The sequence below is a fragment of the Dipodomys ordii genome, unplaced genomic scaffold (genome assembly GCF_000151885.1).
Source record: "Dipodomys ordii isolate 6190 unplaced genomic scaffold, Dord_2.0 Scaffold31, whole genome shotgun sequence".
Taxonomy (NCBI): domain Eukaryota; kingdom Metazoa; phylum Chordata; class Mammalia; order Rodentia; family Heteromyidae; genus Dipodomys; species Dipodomys ordii.
Genome location: NW_012267247.1, coordinates 5,473,220 through 5,494,456, shown reverse-complemented (window position 1 = coordinate 5,494,456; position 21,237 = coordinate 5,473,220). Strand labels below are relative to the sequence as shown.

Genomic DNA, 21,237 nt, shown 5'->3' with positions numbered 1-21,237 from the left:
AATGTTAAGTCCGACTTAAAATACATTTTTCTATCTAAAAGTCAACATTCTTACTAAGTTTATTCTTCTAAATTAAAGAGGTAAGCTGGACCTTGGTGACTCATGCCTGTAATCCTATTCAGGAAGCTGAGAACTGAGGATCGTGGTTCAAAGCTAGCCTGGTGAAGAAAAGTCCATGAGATTCTTATCTCAAAAAAAAAAAAAAAAGAAAGAAAGAAAAAAGTCAGAAGTGGTACTGTGACTCTAATGGTAGAGCACTAGATTTGAGCAAAAGAAAGGGACAGTGCCCAGACCCAGAGCTTAAGCCCCAGGACCCCAAAAGAACAAACAAACAAAAAGAGTGGTAACTCTTCATGACAAAGGGTCATTAGAGATATGTTTGTTTTTTCTTTTGTCTGTCACGGGGCTTGCTTGGAAGCTTTCCCTGTCATGGGCTTGAACTCAGAGCCTGGGTGCTGTCCCTGAGCTTCTGCACAAGGCTAATGCTCTACTACTTTGGGCCACAGCACCACTTCCAGTTTTCTGGTGATTAATTGGAGGTAAGGGTCTCAAGGACTTTCCTGCTCAGGCTGGCTTCAACCTGTGATCCTCAGATCTCAGCCTCCTGAGGAGCTAAGATTATAGGTGTGGGCCACTGACACCCAGCATAAGAAGTGTTTTCTTGGGCTGGGAAGGTGGCTCAGTGGTAGAGTGCTTGCCTTACATGCCTGAGGCCCTGGGTTTGATTCCTCAGCACCACATAAGCAAAAAGAAAAAAGCTGAAAGTGGTGCTGTGGCTCAAGTGGTACAGTGCTAGCCTTGAGCTGAAGAGCTGAGGGACAGCGCCCAGGCCTAGAGTTCAGGCCCCACAACCGGACCCAAAAAAAAAAAAATAAAAAAAAAAAGAAGTGTTTTCTTGCCGGACACCAGTGGCTCAAGCCTGTAATCCTATCTACTCAGGAGGCTGAGGTCTGAGGATCTCTAGACTCTTATCTCCAATAAACCACCAGAAAACTGGTAGTAGCGCTATAGCTCAAGTGGTAGAGCACTAGCCTGGAGCTGAAGAACTGAGGGACAGTTCTCAGGCCCAGAGTTCAAGCCCCACGACCGACCAAAAAAAAAAGTGTTTTCTTAATGGATAGAACTTTAGAGAACTTTCTCTTAATATTCATCCTTTACTGTGGAATAAGTTTAAAGAGTATAATTCCCAATGGGTGCAAAAATTCTTTTATTCACATATACAAATGGAATTTGTAATAAGCTGCATTGTCTTTTCTAGAGTACATAAAATAAAATATGACATCTTCACAACTCTGGAGGCTGACATCTGAGAATCAGTTTAGGTAGTCAAGTCTGAGAGATTCTTATCTCCAATTATCAGCAAAATGCTCAAAGTGCTGTTGTGGCTCAAGTTGTAAAGTACTATCCCTGAGTGAAAAAGCCAAACAAGAATGGAAGTCTCTGAGCATAAGCCTCAGTACTAGCACAAACGCACATATAACACATGACAAATTCAGAAATAGCAACCTATATTTTAATCTAGTTTCATTGACATTAATACTTATCTTTTTATTCTTAGCTAATAGATTTAAGATAGCCAGTTACTAATTTGCCAAGAATCACAAACTAAACAGAGAGGAATTGTGTCATAAATGAGTACAATAACTTTAGTACTGATAGTATTCTGGTACTGAACCATGACCCACCTCAGCCCCCAAATTACTTTTAAAATAAAAACATGAGTTAAATGGACAAACGTATCAATATTTTTATTTTCATATAAGTTCAGTATTGTGTGGCCTAAAATGTTCTTTAAACAGATACACAATCCACATTTTACATCCTAATACAAACTTCAGAACATAAGGTAAGACTTTTTAAATCACTTATTTTTATTTGAAATATAATATTTATTAAAAAAAAACCAAAACAACTATTATAAGAGCAAAATTACAAACCAGGCATGGTGGCACTCAGTGTAGTTCTTTCTAGTTCTGAGGAGGCTTAGAGGAAAGATCACTTGTATCCAGACCTGTCTGGAGAGAGACTCCATCTCAAAAACAACCACCTCAACAGTTGTACTCACTAGACATTATGTTGAAAGTGAGCTATACAACTTGTAGATGGAAACAGGTGAGAAAAACTGGGAGGGAAGGGGTGACATTGTCCTCCTGCAAAATGTACTCATTACCTGACTTATACAATTGTAACCCCTCTGTACATCACCTCTATAATTACAATTAAAAAAACCCCAAACTCCAAAACAAAAAACTCAAAAGCTGTATCATTAGAAAAGTAGTTTATTTTTGTTAGTTGTAGTAGAGCCAATTTTCCCATGTACCTGCAGATTTAGCACACACTTATGATTTTTGGATACAACTAACAATGTATTATTGACATAGAAATATATACAGAAATACTCAAGATAAAAGGACTGACTTTTGATTTAGGACTGAATAAAAACATGAATTTCTTCCCAAGTACTGTTCATATACTCCTTCATAGTTTTTACAAAGTCAATTCCAGGAGTAACAATGTTCTGTGCTTCCACAAATCTTTCAACTGTGGTAGGTATTAATCCTCTTCTTTCTCAATGTAAGTCTTTGCATTAATCCGTGCCATCTGCCTGGCCAAGTACCTGTCTCTGGCTGACATTAGCGTTTCCTCATTATTCCGCTTGGCAAACTTGCTCACAGCCTTTTGTGTTTCTTGTTCCTTATCCTTTTCTTGCCTTTCCTCTGTTAATCTGTGTTTAGTTCCCAGTGACATCTCAGAACTAGAGATGGGTTTCTCTTGGTTTCTTTCTTCATCCTTTTCCCTGTCTTTCATTTTGCTTGATTTTTGCTGGTCAAGAATTTCATCTTTTGCCCTAACATTTGGGCTATTTTCCTTTCTATCTCGATTTCTTTCTGAAGATTCATTTACTTCTCGTTTTTCCCTATCTCTGTATTTGTCAATTTGTTCATATCTTTCTTTCTTTCCTTTTATGCCATCTTCCTTTTTTTTAGCTTTCTCTTCCTTCTCTCCCTTCTCACTATGTCTCTCATGATCATTTCGTTGTCTATCTCTTTCTTGTTCTCTTGAGCATTTCTCCCTTTGCCATTCTCTGTCACTTTTCTCTCTATGGTCTCTTCTCCTCAGTTTATCTTCATGCTCCTGCCTCTTCCAGTGGGAATCTCTATGGTTGGTATCTCGGTGCCTATAAGAATCCTTTTCTTTTCGGTGGTCTTGGTCACTGCAATGGTTCTCCTGGTCTCTGCATTGCCTGATTGGGTGCTGATCTCCCCTTTTCTCATGCCCTCTTGATTTGGAACTTGTGGTGTGGTGTTTGGCACCAGGCCCTCTTTCTTCACTAGATGAGTGTGAATGAGTTTGATTCCTATGATGCTTGGAGTAATTCTTGGAGGTCTCTGTGACCTTTTCCTTTCTGTAGTTCACTTTATTTTCCTCCATTTCATCCTCCTCACTGCTTTTACTATCAAAATCACTGTCAGCATCTGGGTTTTCCTCATCCTTCACACCAGTTTGGAGAATGCAGTTTTGTTGTGGTATTCTGTTCTCTGAATTTACTTCATCAGAGTAACCCCTGGCTTTCTCTTCTTTTATTTCAGACCTTGAAAAGAATTATATATTGTAGAAATTATTATTGTTATTAATTATAGAAATAAATTATGCAATTTCAATAATTTATTCAATTAACTTATTCATATATTATTTGATCACTCAAATTTAAGAAAAGTGCTTATTTCTATTCACTTTGTAAATCACTATTCTCATAAAATTCAGAATATTTTAAATATTTGTACAGGTGGAAAACATAAAACAGCTTCTATTAGACTGCTAGTCTTAAGAAAGGGTCCGTATAACATGTTCATTGTCACCGGGCACCAGTGGTGCACACCTGTTATCCTAACTACTAAGGAGGCTGAGATCTGAGGATCACAGTTCTAAGCCAGCCCAGGCAGGAAAGTCCGTGAAACTCTTATCTCCAAACCACCAAAAAACTGAAAGTCCCCCTGTGGCTCAAGTGGTAGCCTTGAGATGAACAGCTGAGGGACAGGGCCCAGGCCCAGAGTTTAAGCCTTATGACAGACCAAAAAAAAAAAAAACTTCATTGTCATATAGTCCAACATATGTGACCAGATAGTCCATAAATGGAAAGCAGCTTATTTTCACAAATGAAATCCAGCCTCCATAAACTATCAGATCAAATATCAGAGGCTAATCAGAGTATATAATTACAGTAGCCACATATCTGGCTAATGATTGCCATATGGGAGACCCAGATATAGATATAACCATTTCTGTTAAACATTGCTGCTCTGGAAAACAAAGAATTGGAGGCTCAGTGGTAGAGTGCTTGCCTAGCATGCATGAGGCCCTGGGTTCGATTCCTCAGCACCACATAAGCAGAAAAGGCCAGAAGTGGTGCTGTGGCTCAAGTGGTAGAGTGCTAGTCTTGAACTGAAGAGCTGAAGTGCTCAGGCCCAGAGTTCAGGCCCCACAATGGACAAAAAAACAAACAAACAAACAAAAAAACCCCAAAGAATTGAGTTGCAATTCTTTTATACAATGGCTTAAAGATAACTAATAAGACTAAGAATTGGAAGATTTTAAAATAAAATTATGGGATATTATAGTATTTGCAAGGTGATAATATTTAAGTTATACTTGAAGGTAATAGAGAAAATTTAGGAGCTAGGAATGTAGCTGAGTGACAGAGAACTCAATTAGCATATTCAAGTCCTGACTATGAGCTACATACATCTCAACAGAAGAAGCTGGGCATGATGGTACATGCCTGTCATCTCAGCTATGGTGGGAAGCATACATAGATCTCAGGCCAGCCTGGACAAAAATCAAGACCCTATCTAAAAAATAATCAGGAGCCGGGCACTGGTGGCACATGCCTGTAATCCTAGCTACTCAGGAGACTGATATCTAAAGATTACGGTTTAAAGCCAGCCAGGTAGGAAAGTCCGTGAGACTCTTATCTCCAATAAACCACTAGAAAACTGGAAGTGGCGCTGTGGCTTAAGTGGTAGAGTGCTTGCCTTGAGCTGAAGAGTTCAGGGACAGTGCCCAAGTCCAGAGTTCAAGCCCCACAACCCACCAAAAAAAAAAAAAAATCAGAACATTGTTGGGCACTCGTGGCTCATGCCTATAGTGGTTTGCTACTCAGGAGACTGAGATCTGAGGATCATGGTTCAAAATCAGCCTTGGCAGACAAAGCTGAAAGACTCACCTCTAATAAAAAGCTGAAGTGGAAGTGCAGCTCAAGTGATGGAGCACCAGCCTTGAGTGAAAAAGCCAAGTAACAACAATTTGGTTTGCTTCTCCTCTCAGGTCATTTATTTGTTTTGTTTTGGCAGTAGTGGGGTTTGCACTCAAGACCTTGAGCTTGATAGGCTGGTGTTCTACCACTTGAGCCATGCTTCCAGACTAGAAAACTTTTCTGCCCTAGGTTAGCTTAAAATGTTAATCCTCCAGATCTCAGCTTCCTGAGTAGCTAGGATTACAGATGTAAGCCATCAGCACGCAGCTTCTTTCAGGTCATTTATAACACTTATAAACTAGGTATTCACAAATTTTTATACATTAAAAGTCTAAACTTAATCATATGAAGTGTTTAGAACTAAACCAATTCTTGTGAACTCCAGAATAAAAATAATGAGCAAGGGCTGGGAAGGTGGCTCAGTGGTAGAGCGCTTGCCTTGCACGCATGAGGCCCTGGGTTCGATTCCTCAGCACCACATAAGAAAAAAGCCGGAAGTGGCGCTGTGGCTCAACTGGTAGAGCGCTGGCCTTGAGCTGAAGAGCTGAGGGACAGCACCCAGGTCCAGAGTTCAGGCCCCACTACCGGACCCCCAAAAAAACAAACAAAAAAAATAATGAGCAAAATTTTCAGATTTTTAAATTTAGCAAGTACAAATTTGAGCTGGGTTGCTGGTGGGTCACACATGTAACTATCTTCCATGTCAGGAGTGTGAGATCTGAGGATTGGGATTCAAAGCTGGCCTGGGCAGCAAAGCCAGTGAGACAAAAAAAGCCAAAAGTGAAGGTGGTTCAAGTGGTGGGGTACCAGCCTTGAGCAAAAGCTAAGGAACAGAGACCACACCCTGAGTTCAAGTCTCAATACTGTACACATAAGCATGCACACATGCACAAAATACAAATTTGTAGTCATTTATTCAATCAGGTTATACTAGCTAACAATACCACATATAGTGCCGTACCCTTTTATCTTTCAGGGGGCTAACATGACCCCATACATTCACAATCAAAGAGAGTACATTTCTTCTCCATCTTCTGTTTCTCACCTGGCTTCACGAAAGCTGCATTTAGGTACTTCCTCTTCACCAACTGCTTGATTTAACAGATGCCTGTAAAATCCACTGAGATCTTTCTGCTTCGTTACATCCAGATGTGCTAGAGAGGGGGAAAGCCAAGTGAGAGAGATATAGTATTCAACAAGGCAGAAGATAGTTTTTGGCTACAAGCCAAATCGGGCCTGCTACCTGCTTATTTGTTTCTTTTTCTTTTTTTTAGGTCGGTCGTGGGGCTTGAACTCTGGGCTTGGGCGCTGTCCTTGTGCTCTTTCAGCTCAAGGCGAGTACTCTACTGCTTGAGCCACAGCGCCACTTCCAGTTTTCTAGTGGTTTATTGGAGATAAGAGTCTCACAGACTTTCCTGCCGGGGCTGGCTTTGAACAGCGATCCTCAGATCTCAGCCCCTTGAGTAGCTAGGATTACAGGCGTGAGCCATCAGCGCTTGGCTTACCTGCTTATTTGTTACTATAATGTTCATCAACTTTTGTTCAAACAAGACAGTTGATTAGTTGCATCAGAGATCAGAATACAAAAAGCCAAAAATATTATATCTGGTTAATATTTGCTACCTGATACTTTAGATGAACATAGTAGATACTTAGACAGAATCTTTCTCTTTCCTTTATGTGGTATAGTAGTTTGAACCCAGGACTCCACACTTGTTTGGCAGACCTCAAGCTAGATAGAATTAGATTTTTTTTGTCAGTAGAGGGGCTTGAACTCTGGGCCTGGGCGCTGTCCCTCAGCTCTTTAGCTCAAGACTATCGCTCTACAACTTGAGTCACAATGTCACTTCCAGTTTGCTAGTGGTTTATTGAAGATAAAAGTCTTTCCTGCCCAGGCTGGCTTTGAACCGTGATCCTCAGATCTCAGCCTCCTGAGTAGCTAGGATTAAAGTGTAAGACACTGGCACTCGGCTTGTTTTTTTCATTTGAAATTAAACAGTTGAAGAGCACTTGCCAACTAATTATTTATAAGCACCTATTCCACTTAGATCTAAGAAATGGCCATGAGTAGAAAGACCTAAGATATTCTTTTAATCCTCGCATACTATGTTCTTTTTCAATAATTCTCCCTGAATGGTATAACTCTAGATTTTCTCAACTTTTAAAACAAAGGTTTAAAGTTACATTTATATGGTTTCTAACAAATTTAACTGTTATACTTTGTAAGAAATGGTTTTATGATGGGCACAAGTGGCTCAAACCTTTAATCCTAGCTACATAGGAAACTGAAATCTAAGGGTCGAGGTTCAAAGCCAGCCAATTAACTACTCAAAAAAAATCTGGAAGTTGAGCTGTGGCTCAAGTGGTAGAGTGTTAGTCTTGAGCAAAAGAAGCTCAGGGACAGCCCCAAGTTCAAGCCCCAGGACCAGCAAACACACAAGAAAAATAATTTTACATTTGGAATCATGATCTAAGAAACTGACTTATAGTAATGAGAATAAGTTAAAAAAATCAACTACAGCTGGGCATAGGTGGCTCACGCCTGTAATCCTAGCTACTCAGGAAACTGAAATCTGAGAATCAAGGTTCCAAAAAAAATTGGAAGTTGAGCTGTGGCTCAAGCAGTAGAGTGTTAGTCTTAAGCAAAAGAAGCTCAGGGCAGCCCCGAGTTTAATAAGCCCCAGGACCAGCAAACACACAGGAAAAATAATTTTACATTTGGAATAATGATCTAAGAAAATGACTTATAGTAAAGTTTTAAATAATGAGATTAAGTAAAAAAAAAAAAAAAAACAACTACAGCTGGGTGTAGTGGCTCACACCTGTAATCCTAGCTCCTCAGGAAACTGAGATCTGAGGATCCAGGTTCAAAGCCAGCCAGAAGTCTGTGAGACTCTTATCTCCAATAAACCAGCAGAAAACTGGAAGTGGTGCTGTGGCTCAAGTGGTAGAGCACTAGCCTTGAGCCGAAGAGAGCAGGGGCAGTGCCCAGGCCCAAAGTTTAAGCCCCACGACCAACAAAAGAAAAGAAAAAAAGAGCCAGGTGCTGGTGGCTCATGCCTGTAATCCTAGCTACTAAGGAGGCTGAGACCTGAGGGTAGTGGTTCAAAGCCAGCCTGGACAGCAAAGTCCATGAGACTCTTATCTCCAATAAACCACTAGAAAACCGGAAGTAGCACTGTGGCTCAAGCGGTAGAGTTCTTGCCTTGAGCTGAAGAGTGCAGGGACAGCGCCCAAGCCCAGAGTTCAAGCCCTACAACCGACCAAAAAAAAAAGAAAAGAAAAAAAAATCAACTATAAGTAACAGCTACTGAAGAACTCAACTGCATTTTTAGTTAATCTATCAATAACCTCTTTATATAATATCTATTTTGCTTTCACATATATATATTATGATGACATTATAATCCAAAAGTTCACTGATAAAGCACGTATCCATAGGGCATATTCTGCTAACTTCCTCTGCTTTTCCCTGTTTTATTTTTACCTTCAAGTGCAGCAGCCCTCTTTTCTCTTTCTTCTTCTTCAGCTCTCTCTTGCAGTTTTTTTTTATATGCAGATGTCACAAATGACTCTTTATCATCAAATTCTCCTTTTTCCATTTCTCGTTCTCTCTGTATTTTCTTTTCCATTCTTTTTTCCTGTTCCTTTTTTCTGATCTCAACTGCTTTTAGTAAGTTGTGAATATACTTGGGCTAAGAAAAAAATAATTTAGAAAACCATAAGAAGGGCTGGGAAGGTGGCTCAGTGGTAGACTGCTTGCCTTGCATGCATGAGGCCCTGGGTTTGATTCTTCAGCACCACATTAGCAGAAAAACCCAGAAGTGGCGCTATGGCTCGAGTGGTAGAGCACTAGCCTTGAGCTGAAGAGGTGAGGGACAGTGCCCAGGCCCAGAGTTCAGGCCCCATGACTGGCCAAAAAAGAAAGAAAGAAAGAAAGAAAACTGTAAGAAAATAACCATTATTATAATTTTTATCATGGATTAAAATCAAAATGGCTAGTTCAATTAGGATTATCCTCTTCAAAACTTAATATGTATTTGCAGCAAGATTAATACTGAAATTGTCAGGTATAGTGGCCTACAACTGCTATCTTAGCACTTGGCAGTGACAGGAGGATCAAGAATTCAATGCCAGCCTGGGCTACACAGTAAGATCTTGTCTCAAAAAAAAAAGGGATGGGATGTTTTTTTTTTTTGCCGGTCATGGGGCCTGAACGCTGGGCCTGGGCGCTGTCCCTCAGCTCTTCAGCTCAATGCTAGTGCTCTACCACTTGAGCCACAGGGCCACTTCTGGCTTTTTCTTATGTGGTGCTGAGGAATCGAACCCAGGGTCTCATGCAGCCAAGGCAAGCGCTCTACCACTGAGCCCCTTTCCTAGCGCTAGGGGACTTTACCTTAATGGTACAGCATTTGCCTATCATGCATAAAGCCTCGGGTTTAATCTACAGCAACACACATAAAAACTCAGGAAATAGAGAAAATAAATTGTTTTCAATAAAAATTTAAGGAAATCAGCAATAGGAACTTATAGCATTCTTTTACTTTTTTTTTTTTTTTTTTGCCAGTCGTGGGGCTTGAACTCTGGGCCTTGGTGCTATCCCTCTGCTCTTCAGCTCAAGGCTAGCAGCTCTACCACTTGGGCCCAAGCATCACTTCCTGTTTTCTGGAATAAGAGTCTCACGGACTTTCCTGCACGGTCTGGCTTTGAACCATGATCCTCAGATCTCAGCCTCCTGAGTAGCTAGGATTACAGGCATGAGCCACCTGCACCCGGCAACTTTTTTTAAAAAATCATAAGCTGAATATTTTCTTGCTCTACTCAGTACTATTAATTCAACAAACGAATGAGAAAAGTTCCTCTTAGCTTTTTACATTTAACAGATTTTTTTAAAAACAAATTTTAAGTATGACTATGATAGGCACAGGCAGATGTATAAGTTAGCAGCTAGAAAGAAAAAGAAAGGCCAGGCACTTATGGCTCATGCCTGTAATCTTAGCTACTCAGGAGGCTGAGATCTGAGGACTACAGTTCAAAGGCAGCCTGGGTAGGAAAGTACATGAGACTTCCAGAAAACTGGAAGTAGAGCAGTGGCTCAAAAGTGGTAGAACACTAGCCTTGAGTAAAAAGAGCTCAGATACAGTGCCCAAGCCCCAAATTCAAACCTTACAACTGACAAGGAGAGAGAGGGAGGGAGAAGGGAGAAGGGAAAGTGATGAGGGGGAGAAGAAGGAGAGGGTGATGGGGAGAAAGGATTTTATAAACATCAGGGCAGGAGCAATACAAACTTGGCAGATACATAGAATTTCCAAGGAAGTTTTAAAAATTATTCTTAGAGATTTTAAAGTAACAAAAATTATGAAATTGCTGGATAATTTACCAATTCCAGTTAGGATAACATATTGCAAGGTTTCCTGGGGTCTAGAAATCAAATCTATAATCTTGAACTAGGAACTTTTCTTACTTTACCTAAAGATCATTCTATCTCAAAATAAAATAAAGACACAAAATGCAAGTAGAGATTTAAAAAAAACTTCACATATCCGGTACCAACCTTTCGATCTTTTCCCAAAAGCAATTTGGGATTATTTTCCTCCTTTTTTTTCTGCATTTCATCATATATACTATCATATTCATACACCGTGGAATCCTCTTCAAGAGCCTTCTGTATTTCTAGTTTAGTCTTCAAAACAACAAAAAAGGGTGTTAAAAATAAGCCATCAGCAAAAATCCATTTTTTAAGGAGAAACATTCATAAATTGGAAATATATATAAGAAAAAATCCAATTTTAGAAAAAATATTCATGTAAATTTTGCAACCAAGGTTAAGTTTGAATTCTGGCAACATGCTTACCACTCAACTTTGGGTAAGTTCCTTTAGTCTTTTTGTATCTTATTTTTCTAAAAGAGGTCAATATTTTTTAATCTACCTTCCAAGTTATGGTAATTCAAGGAACTTAAGATACCTAAAATAAGCAGGGAGTAAGTATTCAATCAATATTAATTATGAACACTGTATCTTCATTTGTATATAATTATCCATATCAAAAGGTATGACTCAGAAACACTTAGCCCCATTTTGGAATGCCTGTATTTAATATATTAATCTTCATGTCACCTTGAATAACTTGGATTTCCAAAAGATATTTAGTTTTTAACAACAGGAAATAGTTATATGCTGGTGGTTAATGCCTGTACCTTGCTACTAAGAGATTAACTAAGATTGTTGGGATCAAAGTTCAAGGCCAGCTGGAGCAGAAAAATTCAAGAGACCTCCTTTTCAAGAATGAAGACTAGGAATGTGGCTTAGCGGTAGAATGCTTGCCTAGCATGCACAAAGCTCTGGGTTTGATTCCTCAGCACCACATAAACAGAAAAAGCTGGAAGTGACACTGTGGCTCAAGTGGTAGAGTGCTAAGCCTTGAACAAAAAGAAGCATTAGGGACAGTGCTCAGGCCCTGAGTTCAAGCCCTAAGACTGGAAAAAAAAAAAAAAAAAAAGGGCTGGACACAGTGTTTACTCTGGTTACCAAGAAGCTTTTAACAGATGGGCTTGCCCTAGCAGGAAGTGTTCAAAAGTAATGAGCAAAAATAAAGGCTACAGACATGCTCAGTGGTTTAAAAAAAAAAAAAAGTACATGCTTTGTAATTGTGAGGCCCTGAGTTCAAACCCTAGTACCACTAAAAATAAAAAATTACAATGTTCCAAATATTAAAAATGGTTCCCAACATACTATTAACATGGGGACTTTTGCCTGATGTAATTGGCTTATGACTGTAATCCTAGCTACTCAGGAGACTGTGATCTGAGGGCTGCAGTTCAAAGCCTGCCATAGCAGGAAAGTCCAAGAGTCTCTACCTCCAGGTAATCACAGAAAAAGCAGGAAGTGGCACTGTGGCTCAAGTGATAGAGTACTAGCCTTGAGCAAAAGAAGCTCAAAGATACCACGAGTTCAAAAAGTCCCAGGACAGGTAAAAATAAAATGAAATAAAACAAAATGGGGACACTTTTTAGTGTTTTGTTATTGTTGTTGTTTTGTGGTGTTAGTCATGTAAAATCTTCTGCTTTTATCACGACCTTTTTAATTTTTTCTCCTTTTCAGAGCATCAATATCTCAGAGTATCAGGGCCAGCTCAGCCCCAATGTATGTGTGTGTGCACGCGCACGCGCGTGTGCATGTGTGTGTGCCTGTGTGTGTGTGCGCGCGTGCGCGAGTGTGCATGCACGTTACGCTTTTAACCCAGGGCCCAGGTAATGTCCTTGAGTTTTTGTGCTCAAGGCTAGTGCTCTATCATTTGAACACAGCTCCATTTCTGGCTTTTTGGTGGTTAACTGGAGGTGAAAGTCTAATGGACTTTCTTGCCTGGATTTTCCCCTGGATTGGGGAGCTGCCTTCAAACTGTGATCCTCAGATCTCAGGCTCCTGAGTAGCTACAGTAAGTGTGATACACAGGTGTGTAGCTTTAGCTTTAACTTATTAAATAAGGCCATTTCTGAGGATTTTATCCTCCAGCAATGTCTTTTGTTTGAAACATTCTATACTGTAATGTCTAATTTTTGATCTCTTTGATGTTATCACTTTTTTATTTCTTCACAAATCTTAGTCTCTTCTTCCAGTGTATAACTTTCTGAGATCAAGTCTACATATTTTAGCTTGTTTTTTCCTTTAAAATTTATAGAAGAAATTTATAATCTACACAAATAAAAAAAATGTTTAGGAATGAAGGTAAGGTTCAAGAAGTACAGTGTCTGGATAGCACGTGTGAAGAGCTGAGTTCAAACTCCAGTACCAACAAAACCTTTCCAGAAAATATAATTCATTATATATGTCCTCTGTTTTAAGTCTCAGCACCTAGATACAAAAACTTATACCTGGGCTGGGAAGGTGGCTCAGTGGTAGAGTGCTTGCCTCACATGCATGAGGCCCTGGCTTCGATTCCTCAGCACCACATAAGCAGAAAAAGCTGGAAGTGGTGCTGTGGCTCAAGTGGTAGAAAACTAGCCTTGAGCTGAAGAGCTGAGGGACAGCACCAAGGCCCAGAGTTCAGGCCCCACGACCAACAGAAAACAAACAAACAAAAAACAAAAAAAAACCCCACTTATACCTAAAAATATGAGCCCAAGTACTTACTTAACTAAATGCACTTATCTCACTTGTCCCTCTTACCTGTTTCATGGCCTGCTTCTTAGCAGCTTCCCTCTGAAGGCTTTCACTCACGGAGGTCTACAGAACAGAAAAATGTCACTGTTTAAACAATATACAAATTGCTTTTCAGTTTTCTAGTTGGCAAGTGATCCCTTACTTACAGTTAAAAGTACAGAGAGAATATTATTAACAATAAGTTGAGAGATATTACTAACAATAAAATGTTACCTAACGTGTTTCCATCACAATAGACAAGAGAAAATAAAATGGTAGTACAACAAAAAAATTGAGGAAACATGGGATTTTAGTCCATGTCATTCTACCTCTATGAATTTCAATTGCTTTGTGTATTCATTGAATGTGAGCATGTATTACACTGGGGAAAACTGCACATTATCTCAGCACTTTTCAATATTAAGTGTTCTGAATCTCAGCAACAAAAAGACATTTTGGTTTATGCAGAGTTTATGCAAAAAGCAGTGAGAATTATCTGTAGCTGGGGGGAGGAAGAAGTTGGGGAGGGAAAGGATGTTAAGGGAAAAACAGAGGGGGTAACAACACTTGATACATTACCTTACTCATGTAACTGTACACCTTTGTACAGTATCTTTACAATAAAATATATAGTAAAAAAAGAATTACCTGTAGCTATGATCATTCCTAAAACTATGCACTAAAAAAGCCTTCTAAACCAGACAGGCATTATTCTAGATCCTCAGTATAGTAGAAAGCATCAACAGTCAATGTCCTTGAGAGAGAAATGATATGGAAGACAATTGCCAGGTGTTGGTAGCTCACGCCTGTAATCCTAGCTAATCAGGAGGCTGAGATTTGAAGACTGCAGTTCAAAGCCAGCCTGGGCAGGAAAGTCCCTGTGAGACTTTTATCTCCAATAAACTACTCAGAAAAAGCCAGAAATGCTGCTGTAGCTGACTTGGTAGAGTACTAGTCTTAAGTATAAAGAGGCCCTGAGTTCAAGGCCCAGGACTGACAAAAACACAGATATCAGAAGAAACAATATCATAGCTGGTAAGCATAAGAAAAGGGATAAAGGGTTCTAGGATCCTGAGCAGAGAAAACTACTAAACTTATGAGAAATCAACTCTTCCAAACTATAACACATTCAGAAGGCAAAAGAATTGGGATTTGAAGAGCAATGACTTTATAATCAGCTAGGACTATAAAGACAGTTCACATACAGCATGAACAGTATAGAATAGTTAACACAGAAAGCAGTTATGGAGGTTCCAAATAATTAAACTTACAACTACAATATAAGCTAGTGTACAGAGGATACAATAGTACAGCTAGTATATAAATTAGATAAGAGAAATCAGTATGTTACAATACTATCAGAATATTGTCAAATACATTATACTTATTTCACCCAAATCTCCATAGTGATATGACACTTTCATTAGAATACCAATTTTAAACATGAAAACTGGTAGTAATAACTACTTCTGATATATTTTTATGCCTGCCTTTTTAATTAGTGAAAATGAAATATATCTTGGTTCTCTTGCCATAAATCAGATAAGGCAAGAAAGCACTGAATTAGAGATGAAAGGGCTTCAGGTATATATACCTTATGCATACAATGAAACTAAGATACATAATAATAACTACATATATATATATATATATATATATATATATATATATATATGTCCAAGATTGTCACTCCAGCTCAGTACCTAACTTTCACTAGCTAGCAGTCTACCACCCAAGCCATGCCTCCAATCCCAACTACCAATATATTCTTAGCTCTTAACTTTAAAGAGTTTCTACACTGTATTGTGTGAAGAAGTATAGTACAAAGGTACAATGTATGTTAAGAAGTCTGAGTTTCAAACTTTTTTTTTTGGTGCCAGTACTGGGGCTTGAACTCAGGGCCTGGGCACTATTCCTATGCTTTCATGCTCAAGGCGAGCCCTCTATCATTTGAGCCACAGCTTCACTTCCAGCTTTTTGGTGATTAATTGGAGGTAAGAGTCTCAAGGACTTTCCTGCCAGGGTTGGCTTGGAACTGTGATGCTCAGATCTTAGTCTCCTGAGTAGCTTGGATTACAGATGTGAGCTACTAGCACCCAGCTCAAACTGTTTTATCTTACTAGTTGTATTATTCTAGGTAGTGAATTTTCCTGTTTCGGTATCCTTACCTATTTAATAGTACTGGGCTGTTTTGAGGACTAAATGAGATAGCATGCAAAAAGCACTCAACATTTCAAAGAAGTGATCAATTAGGCTTAGCTAATATTTGGCTGTTCATGTTTAAAAACACGCAGTTTAAAAATACTTATATGCTTATTTAGTCGGACACTGGTGGTTCATGCCTGTAATCCTAGCTACTTAGGAGGCTAAGATCTGAGGATCGTTGTTCAAAGCCATCCCAGGCAGGAGAGTTGGTAAGCTTCTTATCTCCAATAAACCACAGAAAACCAGTAGTGGTGTGGCTCAAGTGGTAGAGCACTAGCCTTGAGCTGAAGAGCTCAGGGACAGAGCACAGGCTGAGTTTAAGCCCCATGACTGACAAAAAAAAAAAGCATATATTTAAACAATTGAAAATTAATTTATAATCTCAGCAACGAGGAGGCTAAAATAGAATAGTTTAGTTCAGAGGTCTGCCTAGGTTTCAAAATGAGACTCTGTTTCAAAAACCTTAAAGAGGTATGGAAAAACAGAAGCTATTAGCTTTTTTTTCTTGGAGCATTATTGTTAAACCAAACTGTTTACCAGAAAAACAGATAAATCATGTTCTAACTTATAGAATATTTATCAGTTTGCTCAATAAAAGGTATGATTCTAATTGCATCTATTAAAATAGAAATGTGTGTTTAATATTTAAAAGTCTATCATGTCTTCTTTCATGTTAGATTCTTAGCTGGATGTGATGGTATATGCCTCTAATACTAACATTGGGATGGGAGGCAGAAGGGGCTTAAGTTTCAGGCTAGCTGGGGATGAAACATGAGATCCTGCTTCCAAAAAGACAAAACAACAAAAAATGGTATAATTTTATATTCAATACATCAAAGAAAAGAAAATGGAGGTTATATACATCAAAATTCCACTAGTCATGGAAGCTTCAATGTAACTAAACATGGGTTTCCTAAAAATAACAGGGGCTTTATTAGTAGCTAGTCATAAATGAAAATATGTTGCCTCTGATGAATGAGTACTTAGAACTCTTCTCTGAGGGACCTGTCTAAATTACTATAACTGGATGGTAGAACTCATAATAGGATAACTCAACAGATACTACTTTTTATAATTACCATGGGTTTCAGCAGTGATACTCACTAAACACTATGATGGAAATGAACTATAGGAAGAAGGGAAGTAGGGAGAGGAAAAACTGGGAGAAAATAAGGGGGTGACACTGATCAAAAAGAAATGTACTCTCAGCTGGGCACAGGTGGCTCACGCCTGTAATCCTAGCTACTCAGGAGGCTGAGATCTGAGGATGACGGTTCAAAGCCAGCCCAGGCAGGAAGGTCCATGAGACTCTTATCTCCAATAAAGCACTAGAAAACCGGAAGTGGTGCTGTGGCTCAAGCGGTAGAGGTTCACCTTGAGCTGAAGAGCACAAGGACAGCGCCCAAGCTCAGAGTTCAAGCCCCATGCCGACAAAAAAAAAAAAGAAAAAGAAATGCACTCTCCTGACTTGTGTAACTATAACCATTCTGTACATCAACTTTACAGTAATCTTTTTTTAATTACTGGGGAATGTTCATTAAAGTTGTGGCATTTTTCTGTTTGGTTGGTTAGTTGGATGGTTTTGGTTTTTGAGAACAAGTCACACCATGTAGCTGTCCTAAGCTGGTCTTAAGCCCAAGATCTTCCTGCCTCAAGTCTCACAAATGCTAGGATTACAAGTATCCACTACCATGCTTTGTTAATAGCATTTTTTAAAACTTTATTTGAAATAATTACAAATGCCAAGAAAGGATGCATAAGGAGGTATTGTATGCACTTTGCCCAATCTTCCCCAATGATAACAATGTGCATAAAAAGAAAATATCAACATAAGGAAACTGATACTGGTTCAAAGGTTACTTGGATTGTTACCAGCTATACACCCTCACATGTGAATCATGTGTGTATGTGTGCATGTGTGTGTTAGAGAGAGACTGAGAGAGAAAATAGTTATTTTTTTGCTATGTAGACCATGCTGGCATTGAATTGTGGAACCATGGCACTCAATATATTTAATTCTATCACTATCATATGATTCCTCTGTGCTACCCCCCCTTTTTGGGGGGGGGGCAGTTGTGGGGCTTGAACTCTGGGCCTGGGCGCTGTCCCTCAGCTCTTCAGCTCAAGGCTAGCGCTCTACCACTTGAGCCGCAGCACCACTTCCAGTTTTTTTCTTTTTGCTTATGTGGTGCTGAGGAATCAAACCCAGGGCCTCATGCATGCAAGGCAAGTGCTCTACCACTGAGCCACCTTCCTACCCTGTACATAGCCTTTGAGATTAGATTTTTCATTCACTCAAAATTATTTTCAAGGAATATATTTTGTTTATTGCCACAAAGTACCCTTAGTCTAAGAACCTAAAGAAAAATATTTTTAAAAAAGACAAAGGTGACATATTTTGGAAAAAAAAAGACACATAACTGACTAAAACCTAAGGCTGAACGTCACTAAACAATGTAACAGCCAGGCGCCGGTGGCTCACGCCTGTAATCCTAGCTACTCAGGAGGCTGAGATCTGAGGCTCTCGTTCAAAGCCAGCCCGGGCAGGAGAGACCATGAGACTCCTATCTCCAATAAACCACCAGAAAACCGGAAGTGGCGCTGTAGCTCAAGTGGTAGAGAGCTTGCCTTGAGCTGAAGAGCTGACGGACAGCGCCCAAGCCCAGAGTTCAAGCCCCACGACGACCAAAAAAAGAAAAAAAAAAACAATGTAACAAGGTCATTAGTTGATTAATTGCAATTTAGCACATAATTATTCTGTCTAAAGACAAGTTCACAGTAAAACTTAATAGACCATTCATGAATGGAATAGTCTAGCAAAATCTTAACAATAAATATGGAAATTTAAATTACTCAAGTAGTAAAGCATTAGCTTAGCAAAAAGTCCTGTTTATGGGGTTGGGAATGTGGCTTAGTGGTAGAGTGCTTGCCTAGCATGCATGATGCCCAGGGTTTGATTCCTCAGTACCACATAAACAGAAAAAGCCAGAAGTGGTGCTGTGACAAGTGGTAGAGTACTAGCCTTCAGCAAAAGCAAAAGCAGCCAGGGACAGTGCCAAAAAAAAAGCAGGGGAGAGGGGCTAGGAATGTGACTTAGTGATACGTTGCTTGCCTAACATGCATGAAACCCTGGGCTTGATTCCTCATTACCACATAAACAAAAAAAGCCAGAAGTTGTGCTGTTGCTGAAGTGGTAGAGTTCTAGCCTTGAGCAAGAGATACTCAGGGGCAGTGCCCAGGCCGTGAGTTCAAGCCTTAGGATTGGCAAAAAAAAAAAGAAAAAGAAAAAGAAAAAGAAAACAAAAGCGAAGTGTAGGTATCATGTAGAATTAAGAAAAACATTAGAACTCAAAATTTTTTTAGTCTTTTCTGTGCCCATTACTCTGTGTCAAGAGTAAAAATTATTTATACATTATTACCTGAATTGTGAAATGGTAACCCCTCTATACAACACCTTAATAATAATAATAAAATTATATTTAAAAATAAAAAGAATCTAATGTTTGCTGTATCAAATAACATTAAGACTTGGCCTATCTAAAAGGGAAACTTAATTTTTTTTAATTTAGATCAGATAAATGGAGAAGAAAGCTCATAGTATGCATCTTTCTTTTGATACTATGTATATAGATGGGTTGATTCCTGAATTGGGATGAGTATTATAAAATTAGCTCTGTAAATACTACAGAAATTCCTTTACCAACACTCAGTCTAACAGACTGGAAAAAGTTACAGCTACTAGCCACTGTTACTAAATTCTTTTCCATACTTCAAAAACACAATGAAAGCCGGGCGCTGGTGGCTCACGCCTGTAATCCTAGCTACTCAGGAGGCTGAGATCTGAGGATCGCAGTTCAAAGCCAGCCCGGGCAGGAAAGACCGTGAGACTCCTATCTCCAATAAACCACCAGAAAACCGGAAGTGGCGCTGTAGCTCAAGTGGTAGAGTGCTCGCCTTGAGCTGAAGAGCTGACGGACAGCGCCCAAGCCCAGAGTTCAAGCCCCACGACCGACAAAAAAAAAAAAACACAATGAATAAAAATTATATGGAGCTTTTCTTTTTTGAGAAAGGTTTACCTTCCACTTGTCCAAGCAAGCTCTTACCTAACAACAAAATCCTTCTTCAAATGGGTTACTGCTACAATTTTCTGTTGTGCTGAGAACTCAAGGGATGAGAACTTCCTGTTCTTTGTTATTTTTTTAAACTTAGCAACAGATCATTTATTAAAGGTCCTATAACTCAGCAATCTCTATTATGGGCTTTATTTATTCACATTGGCACAACTTTTCTACAAGAGTTTGTTCTTTGCACGTAAAAGCCTGTATGAGTTTCAAAGAGTAAGTGAAAACTGCATTGCATCATCTCAGATCTAAGATAAACACTATGACAAAAAAAGATATTATGAAAAAAATAGAAAAGGAAAAACAGAACTATAAGAATTTTTTTATTTTACCAATAGCTAAGGAAAAAAAGGAAACTTTTATCACTTATTAACCTGGTAAAGATTTAAAAAGTATTTATCCAATATTGATACACTTATACATTTATATACATTTATCCAAGTAGATACACTTCTTTTGGGTGGGGAAAGGGGTAAGACAAAGTCTCACTAAGTACAGTCCTGCCTGTCTCCTGAGTGCTAGGATAACAGGTATGCTTAAATACACTCTTATATTGAGAAGATATAATTTTTTAAAATGTTATAAAAGGGGACACTTTATCTACAACTGTTTTTATATGTTTTGTTTTGCAAGAGACTTAATCTAGGGCCTTGCACATGCAAGGCAAGTGATCTATCACTGAGCTATACCCCTGGCCTTAAATATTTAGATTTTGAAAATTTCACAAATAACCTAAAACATGCTCACTTGAAACAAATTATCTAGAACAGAGAGGCACAATGGTTCATGTCTATAACCTCAGCTATTTGGGAGATGATGGTTCAAGGTCATCTCAGAGAAAAGTTAACAATAGCTGGCACAAGGATGTGCACCTGTCAGTCTAACTACACAAGAAGTATAAATAAGAGGATCATAGTCCAGGCTAGCTTGGGCATAAAGCTCCAAAACTAAAGCAAAGGATTAGGGGCATGGCCCAAATGGCAAAGTATAAGGCATGGCTTGCATAAGGCCAAATTCAACCCTGAGTACTATTGAAAGGAAAAAAAGAAAAAAGGCTGATTTTTCTCCTAATATCAGAAGAATTATAACAGTACGTGAAACCAATATAGTGTGAATACAGTGCAAAGTACATTCATAAAAGAGAAAACTAGTATAATATAAAAGTGACATTATCAATAGTTAGAAAAATGGTAGAATATTTAATAAAAGTTTGGAGACAACTGTGTAGCCTTTTATTGTTTTTATTTTTGTGGTGCTGGAACCAGGCCCTGGGCCTCACACATGTATAAGGCAAGTACTTTGTTAATAAGCTGTACTTCAGCCTCCTGTTCAACTACCCTCCCTTCTTCCTTTTAAACTAGTCTTTTGGAGGAGAAAGAAAAAAGAAGTCAAACCTGATTTCTTCCTTTACCTCATTCCTTTTAACAAGCACTGAAATACATTCTAGGTGTTACCAGACGTTTCAATGTTAACCCAATTTGGAAAAGAAGTGAATGTTAAGTAAAATAAAGGGCTGA

General features: G+C 38.9%; 1 protein-coding gene across 1 annotated transcript in view; it reads right to left on the bottom strand.

Moving 5' to 3' along the window:
* Window positions 1-2,261: 2,261 nt before the first annotated feature.
* Nsrp1 (nuclear speckle splicing regulatory protein 1) overlaps window positions 2,262-21,237 on the bottom strand; it is a 43,627-nt gene continuing 24,651 nt past the window's right edge. The window contains exons 3-7 of the mRNA XM_013016558.1: window positions 13,422-13,478; window positions 10,809-10,937; window positions 8,742-8,949; window positions 6,300-6,408; window positions 2,262-3,592 (exon numbers count right to left, since the gene is read on the bottom strand). Of these exons, the coding sequence (XP_012872012.1) occupies window positions 2,554-3,592; window positions 6,300-6,408; window positions 8,742-8,949; window positions 10,809-10,937; window positions 13,422-13,478 (1,542 nt within the window). The 3' untranslated portion in view covers window positions 2,262-2,553. The remainder of the gene's footprint in view (window positions 3,593-6,299; window positions 6,409-8,741; window positions 8,950-10,808; window positions 10,938-13,421; window positions 13,479-21,237) is intronic.